Source organism: Hyla sarda, unplaced genomic scaffold (genome assembly GCF_029499605.1).
Source record: "Hyla sarda isolate aHylSar1 unplaced genomic scaffold, aHylSar1.hap1 scaffold_78, whole genome shotgun sequence".
Lineage (NCBI taxonomy): Eukaryota > Metazoa > Chordata > Amphibia > Anura > Hylidae > Hyla > Hyla sarda.
In genome coordinates, this window is record NW_026610803.1 from 280,785 (window position 1) to 301,020 (window position 20,236).

Sequence of the window (20,236 nt, forward strand, 5' to 3'; positions counted from 1 at the left end):
GAGTTTTTGTTTAAAGTCCCATGCAAATCAATGGGAAATGTATGCTCCCACATAACTTCCGTACGGCTGGAGATATTTCAATACCTGGTACACATATTACAGGTCGGGATATGAGAACGGGATGGGAGGTCGGGATAGGAGGTTGGGAGAGGAGGTCAGGATAGGAGGTTGGGATAGGAGATCGGGATAGGAGATCGAAATAGGAGGTCGAGATAGGAGGACTGGATAGGAGGACGGGATAGGAGGACGGGATAGGAGGACGGGATAGGAGGTCGGGATAGGAAGTTGGGATAGGAGGTCGGGATAGGAGGTCGAGATAGGAGGTCGGGATAGGAGGTCGAGATAGGAGGTCGAGATAGGAGGTCGAGATATGAGGACGGGAAAGGAGTTCAAGATAGGAGGTTGGGATAGGAAGTCAGGATAGGAGGTCAGGATAGGAGGTTGGGATAGGAGGTCGAGATATGAGGACGGGAAAGGAAGTCGAGATAGAATGTCGGGATAGGAGGTCGGGATAGGAGATCGAGATAGGAGGTCGGGATAGGAGGTCGGGATAGGAGGTCGGGATATGAGGACGAGATAGGAAGTCGGGATAGGAAGACGGGATAGGAGGTCGGGATAGGAGGACGGAATAGGAGGTTGGGATAGGAGGTCAGGATAGGAGGTCGGGATATGAGGGCTGGATATGAGGACAGGGTTATGGGGTTGGGATATGACAACAATATATAAGGATGGGATTTGAAGTCAAAAGCTTCCTCTGTTGATTTTTCTCCACAACAAGGATTAGGAAGGAAAAAACGGGCAACACCGGGTACTCAGCTAGTAGGTAAATAAAACGCACAATTACAGGCCCTGCTGAGGGCAGATGATCCAGGACAGCACTACAAGTTAACCCTTATTATTGTGCATGGTACAAGTACATGATCTGTATACAGGTCTGTATGTCAATTATGGCAAAACAAAGAGAGGGGGAATCCAGGAGGCAGGCAAAGTTGTGGCACTTCAGCAGCTCAGCCCTGCCTCTTTGACTCTTCAGCCCGGGACAAAAACATGATTTTAATAATTATGAAAAGGTCAACAATTTTACAAAAGGTAACGTTTATTTTATTTACCATCTGCCGACACGTACACAGCTCATAGCATGCAGGTGTGCTGAAAACATCCCTTAAATGTTATGGCTGATAGTTGTAAGTGTTCCTTAGCCTGACATTTAGCCAGGGTAGCTATGAAGTGGTTCGGGACCTTTTAGTTTCTTTCTCATGCAGCTCTATTGCCAACATTCACTGAAATTATGTTGGACTCTTTTCCCCAGGGTCAGTCTGGTCAGACAAAAAACTATCTGGGTTTGTCAAAAGACAATAAAAATTTGAAACCAGTAACTTGCCCCTAGAGCCTGGTTATCAGGAGTTGATTCACAAATAACAATTTATTCAAGGGGACTTGACATATGCTTTATAGATGACAGTCTCTCAATGCCAGCCTTGTGGTGGACATATACCTTCTGTCAGGATCCAGACTTGTATGCGGGAAGGACACTGGTAGTGGATCCTCTGTGCCAGAGAGGCGATGACGTGGGCCATACCAGGGGAACGGAATCTAAGGGGTCACTGGTTTTCACCAGAGCCCGCCGCAAAGCGGAATGGACTTGCTGCGGCAGGTAACCCCCACGTCGTTCCACCCGGTAGCGACTCAACCCCTATGGAGGCTGAGACTGGCGCGGGACACAAGGACAAGGCAAGGTCAGACGTAGCAGAAGGTCAGGGCAGGTGTCAACGGTTCGTAGTCAGGGGCAACAGCAAGGGTCTGGATACACAGGTAAAGGGCACACAAAAAATGCTTTAACTGGCACAAAGGCAACAAGATCCGGCAAGGACAGGAAGGGGAAGTGGGTTTTTATAGGAATGGGAGTGATTACACTTGATTGGGCCAGGCACCAATTAGTGGTGCACTGGCCCTTTAAATTTCAGAGAGCCGGCGCGCGCCCTAGAGAGCGGGGCCGCGCGCGTCAGGACGGCACAGGAGGAGGACGGGGCAGGTGAGAGGATTGGGATGCGACCCGCGGGCGGGCGCGACCCGCGGGCGGGCGCGCCCCGCCACGCGGATCGCATCCCCGCCGGGGATACTAGAGCAGCGCTCCCGGTCAGCGGGTCTGACCGGGGTGCTGCAAGCAGAAGAACGCCGCGAGCGCTCCGGGGAGGAACAGGGACCCGGAGCGCTCGGCGTAACACCTTCAGTAGACAATTCCAGTCCCTCCATACACTTAAACATGCATTTTTAGGGGTAGGCCACTGCCAGGCTTTTCTGATGACAGCTGTTTTCTCCGAGAACAATAGGGCCAGGCAGTTCCACAGATTAATTGTATAGAGGAGAGTCGGGAGGGCCCCATACACATTATTTAGACGGCTCTGCCAAAGTCAGTTGCTTTGGCCGACATTTCACTAATATGTATGGGCACTTTCAAATTGGTGCTTTATCTAAATGTACATGTCATACAGTGATGCAATCTCTATACAGAGGAAAAGCATTATGCCATCTGGTGTAGAAACTAGGAGACATTTAGGCCAGTAGCACAAACGGATGACAAACTTGCTGCTGCAGATATATATTTGATTTAAATTCCTCAACCAGGGATACAGTCATTCTTAGCTCCATCACACCTATGTTACAAAGCCATTGGAAAGAAATGTAAAGATCAAAGGTGCAAATTTACAATTGTGCCAATTCCTGCATTTCTGTATCCTTACTAATGTACAAGAACGCTAAAAATGTTTACAATGTACTTCTGCTTAAGGTATTAAAAGCCACCTCTAACCCAACTGAAAAGCACTCGGGAAGATCTCACTTCCATGTAAAGAGTTTACAGTTTTATTAATAATAATAATTTTTGTTCTGCAGTAAAGTGATGTATTGGATGATGTGACTGATAGATATACAAAAACAGTACCACTTTTGTCCATGTGAGTAAATCACAGGGTATGTGGGAGGGGAAGTGATAGATAGACAGCACAGGTAGCTGAAAGGCCCTGGCAACCATGAACCTTGATCCCTGGACAGCCATACCGGTTCAGCAGAAGCCACAACAGCACAGTTGAGACCAGAGTGTGGTTTACCTTGTAGTTTACTGGAACAGGGAGGGGAATACTTTTAATAGGCATCCCAGAGAAAAGGATGAAGGGGAATACCCCCCAAATGGAGGACATAATGATATGAGTAGCCAGAGCTGGCACTGTCGGCACGGCTCTTGTGCAAGTTGTGCTATTAATAATTCTTTGCGGCTCTATCTTTGAAGAAAATTCAGGACCTGGAAAAAGGAAGGGGGTATACCCTGCAGGGGTACATGGTGTAATGCCAGGTGAGGCCAGTAATGTCGCTGCCAGCTCTTATGCAAGTTACTTATAGTGAAGCAGCAAAATAACCCTGCCAGTGGCCCCTTTAGTGGTAATGACTAGTATCATATCATTCATAACTATTACACTGGAATTGCAACAGTTTTGCGTTGAGCGATACATTAATTATGGATCCTCATGTGGGTGAATTTTTGGAATAGTTTGATTCACAATACTTAAAGAGCTGGACATTTACATAGGAGGAAGGATCGGATCATTTTGTAACATGTTGCGAAGAGAAAGAGTGAACCGGCACTCACCACTTTCAAAATCCATTACATTGGTGGAACTTACAGGCCGGAAGAAGTGTGTTGCTACACACGAAACAGCTGTCGTCTCTGAGCGCCCTGGCCCGTCTGCTGATGCTCCCCGGTAAGTTTGTCTAATGTTATGGACACATGGATGCGATGAGTGCCAGTTCACCTAATTTTTCTACCAAACATGTTGAAGGATGTCTTTCTATTTGAACTAAGCATCCCAATATCAGCGATATAGTGGTGTACCAGGCCACTGATCCCATCCATCTTTATTTGGATCTATACGATAACTTTCAGTTCCTGGCTCTTAGCGCTCTGCCCTCTACCTGCCATTGTACACCAGATCATTTAGTACTGAGCACTATATTACACTCTTCAGCAAAATACATTTTGAATAAAATGTATGTACATTTTGGCTAAGAAAGAGCTGTTGTAAAAAAACAAGCCTGCAAGCGTATGAATAACAATCCCCACCATGCCTACATAATAAACAACCAATATGTGGTAACTGGCCGCCAGTTACCTACTGTACTACATTCAGCAGCCTGTTCTCACAGCTCCTTCTGTAAATACAGATGGGGGATGTGTCTCTTCTCTTGAGAAATATGCTGCTTCTGGCCACGCTGTCACCCTATTGAGTGCTGGTGAAAGCCATGACAAAGCCCGCCCTGCCTGTGTTTGTGGATATGTTGTATCTCTCTGCAAGATCATTGTTTGTGCCTTTTGTGCAGCAACAATTCGGAAACCCAAAAAAAAGAAAAAAGAATACTAAACTAAACAAGTAGCATCTGCGCTTAGGTCTGGACTGTAAATCCCCAGCGTGCACCAAAATGAGATGCGATTTAAGGGTAATAAGACATCTTTCGACTCTCATGCAATCAGTAAATAACATATTTAAAGGAAATGTGTCATCACATGAGCTATTGTTTAAATGACATTGTTATGCTAAAAAATATTTTAAAGAATTTTCTGCGATTTTTTTTTAAACTTTATTTATTCTAATAACAATTTTTTTTTTACATAATCCTGAAATCTTGCAATTTTCCCTTTCCTGTCTCCTTCAGGAATAACCTCTGGACAGGTCACAGAGCATGCCCAGAAAACATTCCCATTCTAGTTAATTGGGTATGGACCAGTCTAACGTGTTTATGTCCATGGGGCTTGCTGTATTGTTATGAAATATATTAGAAAGATTGATGTTTTGCCAAGATGTACAACCTACAAAAAGTTTTTGAATCTGACAGTGCTCATTTTAGAAACATTGTCAATAAAAGGTATACTTTTACTTTTACACATTTTAGTTTACCTCTTGTCCAGTCACCAAAAGAATGCTATTTTCTTTGCTGTGTTGCATTTGCCTGTAGATGTGGTCAAACACTAGCAGCTCACTCCAGCAATTCTGCAGCAAAATCATCTGGTCGCTGACCTAGAAAAATAGACAATGTGTCATTAAAATCATGGCATATTTGATTAAAATTTGACTAAAATAACAGTCTAAATATCATTATTTATCAGATCAGGTTAGATGGAAACCCTGGGGCATTTGCCACTTGTGTCCTTCATCATCTAAGGGTTTTCATTACCCTTGATTTGAAACATTGGCATTGTTATATAGGCATTGTGTAACACGGACAGCAAAGTTGTGTATGTAAATATTATTAGTGCATTGTTTCAGCTTTATTTGCCATATATATATATATATATATATATATATATATCTACTGTATAGTACTGCAGTGTCCCACTGCATACCCTACAGGACTTGTAGGTTGGTTGTCAGACATTACTGTCTTTTGTTAATGCATATTTACATTGTTTTACCATTTTTGTTGTGTTCTTAATAGGTTTTTTTTTTTTTTTGTAGGGTTGTGGGTGTAAAGAAAGTTTCATGCACTTGACAGAGGCTCATAAATTTTACATGGAAACTTTCTAGTTTATGGGAGGAGCCTGCTCTAACCCAGCCTCTATCTCTGCCCAGAGAATGGAAATCAGTTAGTTGTTAGGATGGGTGAAGAACATCTATTTCCCTCCTTCAAGGGTTGGGCCTTAAAGCTCTGGATCACTTGGGGGCTCATCTTCTTCTGCAGAGTAAGGATTATATCACATAAACCTAGTTTAGGTCCTGGGAAGAAAGAGAGGATGAGGAAAGTTGGACATGTGTCCCACAGCTTTCCTAGGACCCACTCCATTCTTTATGGGAACCGCTGAAGATAGCTGAGCACAGCGTACAGCTATCTTCGACTGCTTTCACAGTGAATGAATAGAAAGGGGATAAATTTCTTAACACTGGACATCTTCTTTAAGCAAAAGACTGAATTATTTTTCAACCATACCAGCTTGTCTTCTGTACCGTTATCATCAAAGCATCCCACAAACCATATAGCCATACACTTACTAGAGCTTGTCCCAGGAGAATTACCACTTACAACACTTTTGCAGGCCCCCTTCCCTCCCTCGCCCCCGCGTCAGTCAGTCTAAGGAGCGTGGGTTACCCTGTGAATCCCTGTACCATGTGACAAAAGCCATATTAACCATGACCAGGGGTGTAGCCAGGGGAGGCTAATGGGGTTATAGCCTCGGATGTCCCACCATTAGCCCCTTTGGACACATGAGAAACCTGGTCCATCATGGTGTTGCAAAGGGTGCATAGAGCGGGCTCCTGACTCAAGCCCGCTCCATATTCGGCGACCCTCAGCTGATTCTGGTAGCTGGGGGCTTCCACTAATAATCCTTTAGATCGCCACTGTCAAAGCTGACAGCGGCATGTAAGGGAACATTTAATCTGTCCCTGGTGGTCTAAATAACATTGTGTGCCACCTAGCTGGACCAGGCTCTACCCAAATGAGCACAGAGCACACGAATCAATGTAGTTCTATGGAACTACATTGATCTGTATGAGAAATCTAATGATTCCTCTTAAAAGTCCTCTAAGGGACCAATAAAGTGTAAAAAAAAAGTTTAATAAACGTATAAAAAAAAAACACCCATTGAGCCCTTCCATATTGAAAGTTTGAATCACCCCCTTTTCCCATTTTCCATATAAAAAACATGTAGACAAAATAAAAATGAACATATTAGATATCACCGTGTGCATAATTGTGCGAACTGTTGGAATATAACATTATTTATTCCTTACGGTAAATAGCGTAAACGTAAAAAATAAAAAAACATACCAGAAAAAAAAAGATTAAAGCGATTGAAAAGTCATATCAATACCACAATAGTACTGATAAAAACAACAGATTACGGCGCAAAAAATGAGCCCTCATACAGGTGTGTATACAAAAAAAAAATAACAAAGATATAGGAGTCAGAAGAGGACAATATTATGCATTCTAATTTTCGTACAAAAAGTTAACATTTTTTTAAAAGGTGTTGTTTTCATTGTATGGACCTACAGAATAGAGATAATGTGTCATTTTTACCGAAAAGTGCACTGTGTACAATCGGAAGCCCCCAAAAGTTTCAAAATCTCTTTTTATTTTTCAAATTTGTCCCACAAATAATTTTTTATTTGTTTCACTGTAAATTTGGTAAAATGAGTGATGTCATTACAAATTATAATTTGTGGCACAAAAACAAGCCCTCATATGGGTCTGTAGGTGGAAACATTAGAGCGTTAAGGCTATTAGTAGGCAAGGAGGAAAAAACGAAAGAGCAAAAATGAAAAATCCCTTTGTCCTTAAGGGGTTAAAGCCACCGCTGCTTTAAGAGTGGTGGCTTCTCTGAAGTAGCATGTCGCGCTGCACGCAGACATGCCGGAGGACCCCATCCCTTCCCAGTAACGTCATACTTTGTGTGGTGCAGCCGAGAGAGAACGGAGCGACAAGCCACCTGCCCCAACATACACAGGTAGCCCACACCACAACCTCACACTCCACCTCCCTACCAGCACCTCTTATTCTGTGGCTCTGTGGCTGTTGCAGAACTACAACGCCCAGCATGTCAAAGGCATGCTGAACACTGCCTTATCTGGGAGCTGCTCCCCCTCTATAGTAAAGATGGGGATGAGAAGGTACAGGTATGCCCAGGTATGGTATGTTAAGTCCTAGATGGAAAAGGGGTACCTGTACCGCCTCACTGCCATCTTTACTATAGAGGGGGAGCAGCTCCCAGTCATTGTTGTATGTCTTTAATTTCTACGATAGTGTTCCACAAACAGTGTGTCTCCAGATGTTGCAAAACTACAACTCCCAGCATGCCTAGACAGCCAAAGACTGTTTGGGCATGCTGAGAGTTGTAGGTCTGCAACAGTTTGCGCTACATTGGTTGGGGAACACTGCCTTGGGAGCTGCTCCCCCTCTATAGTAAAGATAGAGATAAGGAGGTACAGGTGCACTTTTTCCATCTGGGACTTAACACACCAGGGCGTACCTGTACCTCATCACTGCCATCTTTACTATAGAGAGGGAGTAGCTCCCAATAATTGCTGTGCATCTTTAACTGTGTTTCACCACCAGTGTGCCCCCAGATGTAGTTCTGCAACAGCTTAAAGTTCATTAGTTGGGAAACACTGCTTTAGACTGGGAGCTGCTCCCCCTCTATAGTAAAGCCATTTGGAACTTTAATGCATCAGGGCATACCTATACCTCCCGACTACCATCTTTTCTCCGTCTGTAACTTCCAAGGCAGTGTTCCACAACCAATGCACCTCCAGATGTTGCAAAACTACAGGCTTTCCAGATATTCTGGGAGTTATAGTTTTGCAAAAGCTGGAGGCACCCTGGATGGGAAAAGCTGACCTACTTACATACTTGCCTACCTAACTACCTACCTACATACCTGGCTACATAACTGCCTAGCTACATACCTGGCTACCTACCTACTTGCCTACAAAACTGACTGGCTTCCTAACTATTTAGCTTAATATCCAGCTACCCAACTACCTAGCTAGCTGCCTACATACCTGGCTATTTACCTACCTACATGCCTGGCTATTTAACTACCTGGGTAGTTACCTACCTACATACCTGACTACTTAACTACATAGTTAGCTACATACTTTCCCACTTTTACTGAGCAGGACACCAAGGGGCACTTTTACTGAGCAGGACACCAAGTGTGGGGGCCTATAGATGGGGAGAAAGTGTAGAGGAGGGCACTGAAAAATGCTAATGAGTCTAACAAGTTTGTCCTGCAGATGCAGAAGAGATGAAGTTTTGGATGAAAGAAGTCGACATGTTGGTCTGATCCGAATGGAGAAGCTGAATGGAGAAGAAAAAGAAAGAGGATGCTGCTGATCAGAAAATACGCCATCTGTTAGTCCCTAGATGTAACTTTATGGCTTCGTTCACACTTGGGTATTTTCTGCTGCAGATTTTCTTTAGTAGATTTTGCTGCCAATTGACTTTAAGTGGTAGCAAAATCTACTACAGCAAATCTGCAGCAGGAAATACGCATGTGTGAACGTACCCTTAATCATTTATGGTATACAGATCCTGTGTACAGTTAATATATACCTCTATATGGTCCGGTATATAATCACTTATATGGTATACAGATCCTGTGCACAGCTGGTATCTACCTCTATATGGTGAATGTATTTGAGAATATGGTATTTTGCATAGTTTATTTTACTCAGTAACAATATAGTGTTACTAGTCAGTGGTAATGGTGTTGGTCATGGTATGGCAGCTTTATTTGTCCCTACTGGTAACACACAAAACTAGCAGTGTGCACCTGTTCACGTGTTTCATTTTGTTTGGAGATGCTGACCATTTTTTTTTTTTGTACTGGTATTAGTGGTAATACTGGTCTTAGTTTAAAGGGGTACTCTAGTTTAAGCCTTTTTTTTTTTTTTTTTTTTAAACAACTGGTGCCAGAAGGCTAAACAGATTTGTAAATTACTTCTATTAAAAAATCTTAATCCTTACAGTACTTATTATCTGCTGAATACTACAGAGGAAATGGTTTTCTTTTTGGAACACAGAGCTCTCTGCTGACATCACGAGCACAGTGCTCTCTGACATCTCTGTCCATTTCAGGAACTGTCCAGAGAAGGAAAAAAATCCCCATAGCAAACATATGCTGCTCTGGACAGTTCCTAAAATGGACAGAGATGTCAGCAGAGAGCACTGTGCTCGTGATGTCAGCAGAGAGCACTGTGTTTTAAAAGGAAAATTATTTCCTCTGTAGTATTCAGCAGATAATATGTAGTGGAAGGATTAAGATTTTTTTTCTAGAAGTAATTTACTACTCTGTTTAACTTTCTGGCACCAGTTGATTTAAAAAAAGTTTTCAACCGGAGTACCCCTTTAAGAGTATGGCAGTAATATGTATGATGATGATATTCCTCCTTGTATATTGGTATTAGTGATGTCGCGAACATAAAATTTTCGGTTCGCGAATGGCGAACGCGAACTTCCGCAAATGTTTGCGAACCAGGCAAACCGCCATTGACTTCAATGGGCAGGCGAATTTTAAAACCCACAGGGACTCTTTCTGGCCACAATAGTGATTTAAAAGTTGTTTCAAGGGGACTAATACCTGGACTGTGGCGTGCCGGAGGGGGATCCATGGCAAAACTCCCATGGAAAATTACATAGTTGATGCAGAATCTGGTTTTAATCCATACAGGGCATAAATCACCTATTATTCCTAAATTATTTGGAATAACGTGCTTTAGCCCCCTATTGGAAGCATATAGAGCCCTCCTTTAGGCATCACATAGTTAGATCCCCCCTTTAGGCAGCACAAAGATTCTCACATATTAGGCAGCACATATTTAGAGCCCCCCTTTAGGCAGCACATAGTTAGATCCCCCCTTTAGGCATCACATAGTTAGATCCCGCCTTTAGGCAGCACATAGATTCCCCCATGTTAGGCAGCACATAGCTAGAGCCCCCCTTTAGGCAGCACATAGAGCCCCCCTTTAGGCAGCACATAGATACCCCCATATTAGGCAGCAAATAGTTAGAGCTTCCCTTTAGGCAGCACATATTTAGATCCCCCTTTAGGCAGCACATAGATTCCCCCATATTAGGCAGCACATAGTTAGAGCCCCCCTTTAGGCAGCACTGGTTTTATTTCACAGCCAAAAAAGGTATTTTTTTATTTTATTTGAACAACTGCCACACCAAATGTGATTTGCACTAGTGTGACAATGAGCAAAAAAGGTTGCCAGCGGAGTTCCCCTTTTAAGCAGAGGTCCCCAAACAGGGTTCCTCGAGCAGTTGCAAGACACACGGACTGAACTTATAGCCCTTTTAATACTGTAGTTAGTTGCTTGAAGGAAATTAAGTTTTATACCGGAGTACCCCTTTTAACCAGCGGTTCCCTCCCAACCAGGGTGCCTCCAGCTGTTGCACGACACACGGACTGATATTTGAGCCCTAAAAAGGGCTTTTTTGGTGCTGTCCTTAACCCCTTAATGACGAAGGACGTAAATGTACGTCCTTTTGATGCGGTACTTAACGCACCAGGACGTACATTTACGTCCTAAGCATAACCGCGGGCATCGGAGCGATGCCCGGATCATGCGTGGCATGTCCCGGATGTTGATCAGAGCCAGGGACCCGCCGGTAGTGGCGGACATCCGTGATCCCGCGGATGTCCGCCATTAACCCCTCAGATGCCGTGATCAATACCGATCACGGCATCTGCAGCATCGCGGTCACTTAATTGGATGATCGGATCGCCCGCAGCGCTGCCGCGGCGATCCAATCATCCAGCACGGCAGCCGGAGGTCCCCTCACCTGGCCCCGCTGTCTTCTGGGAGTCTTCTACTCTGATCTGCCTTCCCGCAGACCAGAGCAGAAGATGACCGATAACCCTGATCAGTGCTATGTCCTATACATATCACTGAACAGGATTAGCAATCAAGTGATTGCTTTAAATAGTCCCCTATGGGGAATATTAAAGTGTAAAAATAAAAGTTAAAAAAGTAACAAAATAAAGTAAAAGAATTGTGAAAAAAACCCTACCCCAATAAAAACGTAAATTGCCCCATTTTCCCTATTTCACCCCCAAAAAGTGTTAAAAAAAATATTTTATATACATATTTGGTATCGCCGCATGCATAAATATCTGAACTATTAAAATAAAGTGTTAATGATACCATACAGTGAACGGCGTGAACGTAAAAAAAAAGTCCAAAGTAGCTGCTTTTTTATAACATTTTATTCCAAAAAAAAATTTATAAAAAATGTATTAAAAGTTTTATGTAAGCAAATATGGTATCAATAAAAAGTACAAATCACGGTGCAAAAAATGAGCCCTCCTACTGCCGCTTATACGGAAAAATGAAAAAGTTATAGGTCTTCAAAATAGGGGGATCTTAAACGTACTAATTTGGTTAAAAAGTTTGTGATTTTTTTTAAGCACAACAGTAATAGAAGAGTATGTTATCACAGGTATCATTTTAATCGTATTGACCCAAAGAATAAAGAACACGTCACTTTTACCATAAATTGTACGGCGTGAAAACGAAATCTTCCAAAATTAGCAAAATTGCGGTTTTCTTTTTAATTTCCCCCACACAAATAGTATTTTTTTGGTTGTGCCATACATTTTATGGTAATGTGAGTGTTGGCATTGCAACGGACAACTGGTCGCGCAAAAAACAAGCCCTCATACTAGTCTGTGGATTAAAATATAACGGCGAGGAGGAAAAAATGAAAACATAATGCAAACGTAAAAATAAAATTTTCTGCGTCCTTAAGGCCCAAATGGGCTGAGTCCTTGAGGGGTTAAAGCAGATGTTACACTAGTGCTTTAGGAGTAAAGTGGACCCTGAATACACCACCTAGCAGCAACCTAGCTATCGCTTTCCCTATTACAGCAGGAGCAGCTTCTCTGTCCCTCCACTTCCTAAGCTTGCAGCATGCTGAATGAGGGTAAAATGGCGTCCGTGCAGGAGGTAGGAGGGTCTGGAAGAGAGGGACTGCTGCTGATTGGCTGTAATGTGTCTTCTGACTCTGACTCACAGGGTCAAAGTTTACCGCACTGTTAAAGTATAGGGAGCGAATCGAACTTCACATATGTTCGCCCGGCGATGCGAACGCGAACATGCTAAGTTCGCCGGGAACTGTTCGCCGGCAAACAATTCGCGACATCTCTAATTGGTATTATTGGTAAGATTGGTCTCAGGATTTGGTCATTAACAGTATGATGGTAGTAGTGTGATTGCTGCAACCACACTGTACAGTTGCCTGCTGGTAGTAGGGAGTATGTTGAAGGAGGAGGCTGTGCGCAATTGGGCATGGTTAGGGAGCATGGCTTGGGCTATGGGCTCTAGCCCCCGATCTATGAGTGTTCACTACTATATTTAGTAAGTCCATAGATATTTACTAAGCTAAATTATATATAATCTCATTGAGAACTTTCTTCTTATTTGGTCATCTATATAGGTGTCATCTTACAAACTTAAAACTAAAATTAAAATTGTTTAGTGCAAAAACAGAAACCAGACATAAGTTGAACTATAAAGGGATTTTTGAAAGGAAAGTAAGCATGTGTTGGTGCAAAAAAGTGACACATTTTGTTTGAAATGTACCAAATAAATGACATTGTGTGCCACTTTTAAAATTCAAGCTGCCATAAATAGCTAAAAACACAAGCAGACTTTACACTACTTTTTAGGTAGATTTTTTCCCCCATTTTTTTTATGCTGGAAGAAAGGGTTATGTGCAGGAGCCCTGCCTATCATACTTCCTATACTGGAATCATTCACGTACATTTTAATGCAGTTTTAGACAATAAAGATAGAGGTCTACAATTTCCTTTATATTTTTACTCCGGCTTTAAAGGGGTTATCCTGTCGAATAAAAAAAAAAAGACACTGCTGCCTGCTAGGGCGAGAAAATAAAAAAAACTACACTGTACCCAACTTTTTTGCTCCAACACTGGCGCTTCCATCCGCCCTGTTTACTATTGACATGCTGTCCCACCTCTCTTGATGACATTCTGAATGAATTGCAGCCAATCAGTGAGGCAGCAGTGAGTTTGGAACATCATAAGCTAAGTAGGGACAGCATTTCACCAGGATCGGTAAACAAAGGGATCAGGGTGTATTAGAGTGTTGTGCTGGATGGGGCAAGGTTAGTACAGGGTAGTTTATTCCTTTAATGCCTTGCCCTAGTAGGCAGCAGTTAGGTTATGGGTCTTTTTTCATTTTTGTTTTTTTTATTTGTGAACCCCTTTAATCAGTCAGCCAAGTTAAAAGGGTAAGCATAATCTAGATTCCATAGCATCTTACATATTTTGTAAGGCTGAAAAAAGATGGTGCCTGTCCAGTTCAGCTTGTTACCCAGTAGTGTTGCTCGCGAATATTCGCAATGCAAATTTTATTCGCGAATATCGCGAATTCGCGAATATTCACGAATATAGCACTATATATTTGTAATTACGAATATTGTCTTTTTTTATTTTTATTTTTTTCACAGTACACATCACAGTGATCATCCCTCTCTGCTTCCAGCTTGTATGGTGTAAAGAAGGCTCTAATACTACTGCGTGAGACTGGTGTGCGAATTTTCGCATATACGAAAATTTGCATATGCAAATTTTCGCATATGATGATTTTTTAATATGCGTAATACGCATATGCGAAAATAAAACGAGAATATTACGAATATGCGAATATTCGCGAATATATGACGAATTTTCGTCCATATATTCGCAAATTCGAATATGGCCTATGCCGCTCAACACTATTACCAAGTAGCTTTGACCCAGAAGAGGGCAAAAAAAAAAAAAAACATGAGGTAGAAGCCAATTTTCCTTACATTAAAGGGTTACTCCTGTGGCAAACTTTTTTTTTTTTTTTTTATCAACTGGTGCCAGAAAGTTAAACAGATTTGTAAATCACTTCTATTTAAAAAAATCTTAATCCTTCCAGTACTTTTTAGGGGCTGTATACTAAAGAGAAATCCAAAAAAGAAATGCATTTCCTCTGATGTCATGACCACAGTGATCTCTGCTGTCCTCTGCTGTCTATTTTAGGAACTTTCCAGAGCAGGAGAAAATCTCCATAGCAAACATATGCTGCTCTGGACAGTTCCTAAAATGGACAGCAGAGGTCAGCAGAGATCACTGTGGTCATGACATCAGAGGAAATGCATTTCTTTTTTGGATTTCTCTTTAGTATACAGCCCCTAAAAAGTACTGGAAGGATTAAGATTTTTTAATAGAAGTGATTTACAAATCTGTTTAACTTTCTGGCACCAGTTGATTTAAAAAAAATAAATAAAAAAAAAGTTTTCCACGGGAGTACCCCTTTAAGGTATCAGAATAAATCCTGGATGACTATAGTCTGTAATATTATTATGCTCCAGAAATGTATCCAGTTCACCTTAACAACATCTATTACCTCATTCTGCTCTTACAATATATAATACCCTTCAAGCCTGAAGTGCTTTAATATGTTTTCCTAAACTTTCATTCCTACTGCACATTTCATGTGCAATTCATTGTTATTTAGCTAAGTTACATCAGTGCACTGTCCTTGCAGTAGCTAAGTTTCTATCCTTTTGAAACAAGAATAGACGTATTGATATTACAGTTTTTACAGCATACACTTGTAGCTAATACAACAAACATTGTCTCTTAATGAATAGACTTCTGTCCTTCAACACAACATTTCCGATATGTTAATTTTAATGATGCAATGTTGTTTTGTTAAACAGTTTTGAATGCAAGTTGTTGCCTATTGTACAATACAGTAAATGTCTATTTTATAGAATCTCATTTTCTGAAAATGTTACAATATAACAGGGAGGGAAAAGAGAGTTACATTTTTGGGAAAGTTGCCGCACCTCCTCGATCAATCCACAGCTATAACAGTGAAGCAATCAGAGGGATTGGCATCAAAATGACAGAAAAGTCAACAAAACCCACTGTATGACAATGGACAGGCACCGTTCCGATCCGTCATACAATAGATCTGATACAGTGTAATGTCTATCATTATAAACTAAAGCTTTAGGGCTAACGCTGACATTACAGAGCCAAAACACCTCATAAAAAATAAAAAAAATAAAAAAAGTTTTCTAGGACTTTGATATTTATGATCTATTCAATCAATCAATATAATATTGATGGTGGACTGACTCCTGGCCCCCACACTGATCAGCTGACTTGACTGATGGAACCACCACAGCTCCTTTATTAATTACCATTTACATCTCCATACATAAGCTATGCCCCCACATTGCAAACTGGTGCCAGCTAGATTATGCATATTCTGTCTCCTGTAACTTGAGAAAGGGGTCCTGTAACCTCAAAACACATATTTTTTAGGTCAACCGATAAAACATGAACACAGTGGGAAACATTCTTCCATAGCAGCATTCTGCCCTGTTTGTATCACACAAAAGTACCTCTGACTCTTCTCCGGATGTAAGGTGGACAGCGGACCATGGAGACCATTGAGAATACTAGTTGACATTGAGTGATTCCTATATATAGCGTCGCTCCTCTGCAAAAGCACAAGTTTTGGTGAACCTTTGTAATCTACCTGGCTGAGATATATACCTGACTTAAACATTCTAGGAGAAAAATTAAGTCTTACTTAGACTAGGTAGTCTAAGATTACGTCATATGTTTTACAGTGGCTATATAAAAATCTGGCCCTTCGTACACTGTCTGTAACACCTTTTAGGTAGTATAGTGAACACCAAGAATTTTTTGACAAATATTATGTTGTTGTTGTTTTTTTTTTTGAGCATTTTAAGCCCAGTCCCTTGCCTGTCCTTTTTCAAGGCAATGCACCGTTTTAAACACATGGCACAAATTCATTAGAAAATTTACCTGGCTCCCCTTTTCACACAATCTGGTGCAAAATGCATCCCCAAAAATGCAAAATTAGCTTTCTGTTTCTTTTTTGTATCTATATTTTATTATTACATTTTGTTGGCTAGGATGGGAGATGCATTCCAACCTGTTTAATCTCTCTACACCTGTTTAACCATTACATCTATGGAGTTTGACAGAGGCAAGAGGCTATTGGAATGCCAGTCAGTATAAGGCGAGGTTCTCACCTTGGGGATTAGGGTCATGTAGATGTCAGAAAACTGACAAAATAACATGTCGACCGATCTGTGCTTAGATAGGGATGGGTCCTTTTCTGAACGTATCAGAGTTTTGTGTCTGAAATTTGCTGCAAACCAAGCTTCCCAATCACAGCCAAAACTTGTATACGCTTGGTAAATTACCTGAATGTAGTCACTAGGTGACTACACTCAGGCCATGGAAATTAATTAGGCTTGTTGTGTCAGCATGGACATGTAGGCGTGTCATTTTGACAGTTTCCAAACAAATTTGTGTCTCAGAGGTACATTGACGATATTCCAAATAATTACCAGACAAAAGATAAAAAACACAGCGGAGAAGGGGGAGGGGGGTGATTTACTAAGGCTGGCATTTTGCACGCCTTTGGAAAAATCCTGCTGGCGCTGAATGTAGCACATTCATTGGGCATGATCCTCAGTCTCAATAAATCTGCCCTCACAGCTGCTGCCCAGAGCCATACACTTAGAAATCTAAGTTAGTGCAGATTTCTGCTATAGTTCACGGAGGAGCCCCCCCTCCCCCCCCCCCCCCCCTTTACATTTTAATCAGTAAATTACACGTAGCCCAAAAATGGTACTAAAAAATCAAACCTTAATTTGGCTATTTATATGAAAAACATTAATGAAAAAGTTATAGCTGTTGAAATATTTGTAAATAACTGTGAGGTGGGTGAGTCAATGCTGCTGATTGACCCTCTGAACTCCATTCCCGCACAGCATCATCACAGGGCAAACTCCCAAGAGGGTCTGCACTGAGGAGAGGGTCTGCACTGTGAAACCCTTACAGAAACCTGATGGACATTACAAGTCAGGTGGATCTGTCTGTATGCTTAGGATTAATTTGAAACTAAACTGTCAAACAGGTCATGACTTTGTTAAAAGTATATTTACATGCATTTCTGGTTAAGAAATTTCAGCAAAAATCTGTTTAATTCATCTGAATGTGGTAGTTGTGGTAGCAAGCACGTGGCATCTAGAAAGTAGGATCATTTAGTGCCAAGGTACTGTTCCTACTAAGCACAGCTAGATGTTCAGGGCCATGAAGCATCTAGATAAATGTTCTTAAACAGAATCTAGGTCTAGCATAGAGAAGGTAATTAAATATCATCCCTGGTGGCCTAGGGCAGTGAAGGGACTAATGTAAAGTTCCCTGGTGGTCTAGGTCCAGGGGTGGACTGACCGGCTGGTCCGTTCGGACGTGGCCTGATGGCCCAGCCGGGTAAAAGGCTTGCTGCCGCCGCTGCTACTGGGCATCCCCAGACAGACAAGCGCTGCTTTCTGCTGTATGCGCGGCTCACGCACATACAGTTGAATGCCTCCTCATAGAGTGAGCAGCATCGGTGGCCTAAACTGAGAGGAGACATGACCTCCACTCCCACGCAGCACGTGTGCAGATGTCACTCATTGGCGCCTGCACTGTGGAGGCTAAAGAACACGGCCAGTGGAAGAGCTGAGGAGATCGCTGCGAGGGACAGGTGAGTATCTGTTTGTTTGTTTTTTACTTTTTTGCTTCAACTTGAAGGTAAGGGGAGGGGAGAGGATACCTGGCTTCCCCCCCCCCTATACCTGGCTGCCCTCCACATACCTGGCTGCCCCCATTGCCCTAACATACCTGACTGCCCTCACATACCTGGCTGCCCCTTCTGACCTCACATACCTCGCTGCCCCCACATACCTGGCTGTCCACCCCCCTACAAACCTGGCTGCCCCCACATACCTTGTTGCCCCCACTGCCCCCACATACCTGCCTGCCCCCCACATACATGGCTGCCCCCCACATACCGGGCTGCTCCCACTGCCCCCACATACCTTGCTGCTCCCACATACCTTGCTGCCCCCACATACCTGGCTGCCTAACCTGGCCCACATACCTGGCTGCCTAACTACCTACATACATACCTGGCTACATAACTACCTATGCACATACCTGGCTACCTAACTACCTAGCTAGCTACCTACATACCTGGATACCTAAATACCTGATTACATACCTACCTGCATACCTGGCTACCTAACTACCAAGCTAGCTAGCTACCTACATGCCTAGCTAGTTACCTACCTACATATCTGGCTACCTAACTACTAGTTAGCTACCTACCTGGCTACCTGCTTACCTGCCATTTTCTGTGCAGGACACCAAGGAGGGCATTATAACAGTTGGGGGTCTGTAGATGGGGAGATTGTGTAGAGGAGGGGACGGCACTGGAAAAATGCAAAGTCCAACATATTTGTCCTGCAAAAGCTAAAGAGATAAATTTTGGCTGGTCTGATCCGGAAGAAAAGGAAAAAGTAAAGAGGACAACGCTGATAAGAAAAGACGTCTGTGAGTTCCATAGATGTAACTGTAATCACTGATATGGTGTAAATATCCTGTGAACAGATGGTATCTACTTCTATATGGTCCCGTATATAATCACTTATATAGTATACAGATCCTGTGCACAGCTGATATCTACCTCAATATTGTCCGTATATAATCACTTATATGGTATACAGATCCTCTTTACAGCTGGTATCTACCACTATGTGGGCACTGTATGGAAAAATACTGGTCTGTGTGTAGTGGTTTTATTCAGTACAGTATGGGGGCACAATCCAGTTATTGTGTGGTGGTATATATTTCCTCCGTGTACACAGGTATTATTGGTCATGGAAAATTATATTACCTATGTTTACATGATTTATATATATAATTTTATTTTGGGTGTAGGGGTGGGCCATGAGGAGGGATTTGGGTGGCATAGGGGCATGACAGAGGTGTGGCCAGGGCAGAGTTTCACAGGGGGCCTTGCTTTATTTTGTCCGGGGGCCATGAGTGATGTCAGTCCGCCCCTGTCTAGGTCTGTGAATGATTTGATATTAGTATATCTGGTCATCTAGTGTTTACTCACCTCTTCAGGCTCCAGTGTTGCACTAGCTAATATGATTAATATGAATGCAGAGACGGGATAGAGATGACTGTGCAGTAACTGTAGGACTGTACTCTCCAAGGGATTTAATAAAAAAAAATTTCTAAAGGGATCCTGAGAGTAACCATTGAAACAGAAAAAATTGTTACTTTTAGCCATGACAGATGCCCCACTAAAAACAAATAAATGCATTAAATAAATATATTTAGTGAATTATGATAACAAGAAATTAAGCAACATAATTACATTATAGTACATTATATATTACTATATTTAATTATTATTATTATTCTGGCTGATTTCTTTAGCCGTAGTTAATATATATATATATATATATATATATATATATATATACATATACATTCAAACTTGTGACAATTTTAAACTGCACCATTTTTTTAACCCATTTTTGGCCAACTACATCAGTCATTGGCCACACCACCTACCGTATTTTAATTCTCCACTTGAGAAAAGTACTTGAAAAGAGGTCATAAATGTAAAAAGTTGTGGTTCACACACAGTAATATCCGTGGGTCTCCTTGCTGTTTTCCAATACAACATCCTGTATTGGAAGTGTTCTGATGACGATAATAATGATAACAATAATATCATATAAATGCTAATACTACAAAATGACACTAACAAAATTGTAAAAAAAAAATAATAATAATCAATAGAAA

At 41.9% G+C, this 20,236-nt stretch overlaps 1 protein-coding gene across 4 annotated transcripts in view; it reads right to left on the reverse strand.

Moving 5' to 3' along the window:
* The window catches only part of LOC130346288 (steroidogenic factor 1-like), a 232,832-nt gene that overhangs the window by 37,654 nt on the left and 174,942 nt on the right, over positions 1-20,236 (reverse strand). For all 4 annotated transcript variants that reach the window (XM_056554527.1, XM_056554530.1, XM_056554528.1 and 1 more), the window contains one exon: positions 4,947-5,066. In XM_056554527.1, coding sequence (XP_056410502.1) covers positions 4,947-5,066 — 120 coding nt within the window. The remainder of the gene's footprint in view (positions 1-4,946; positions 5,067-20,236) is intronic.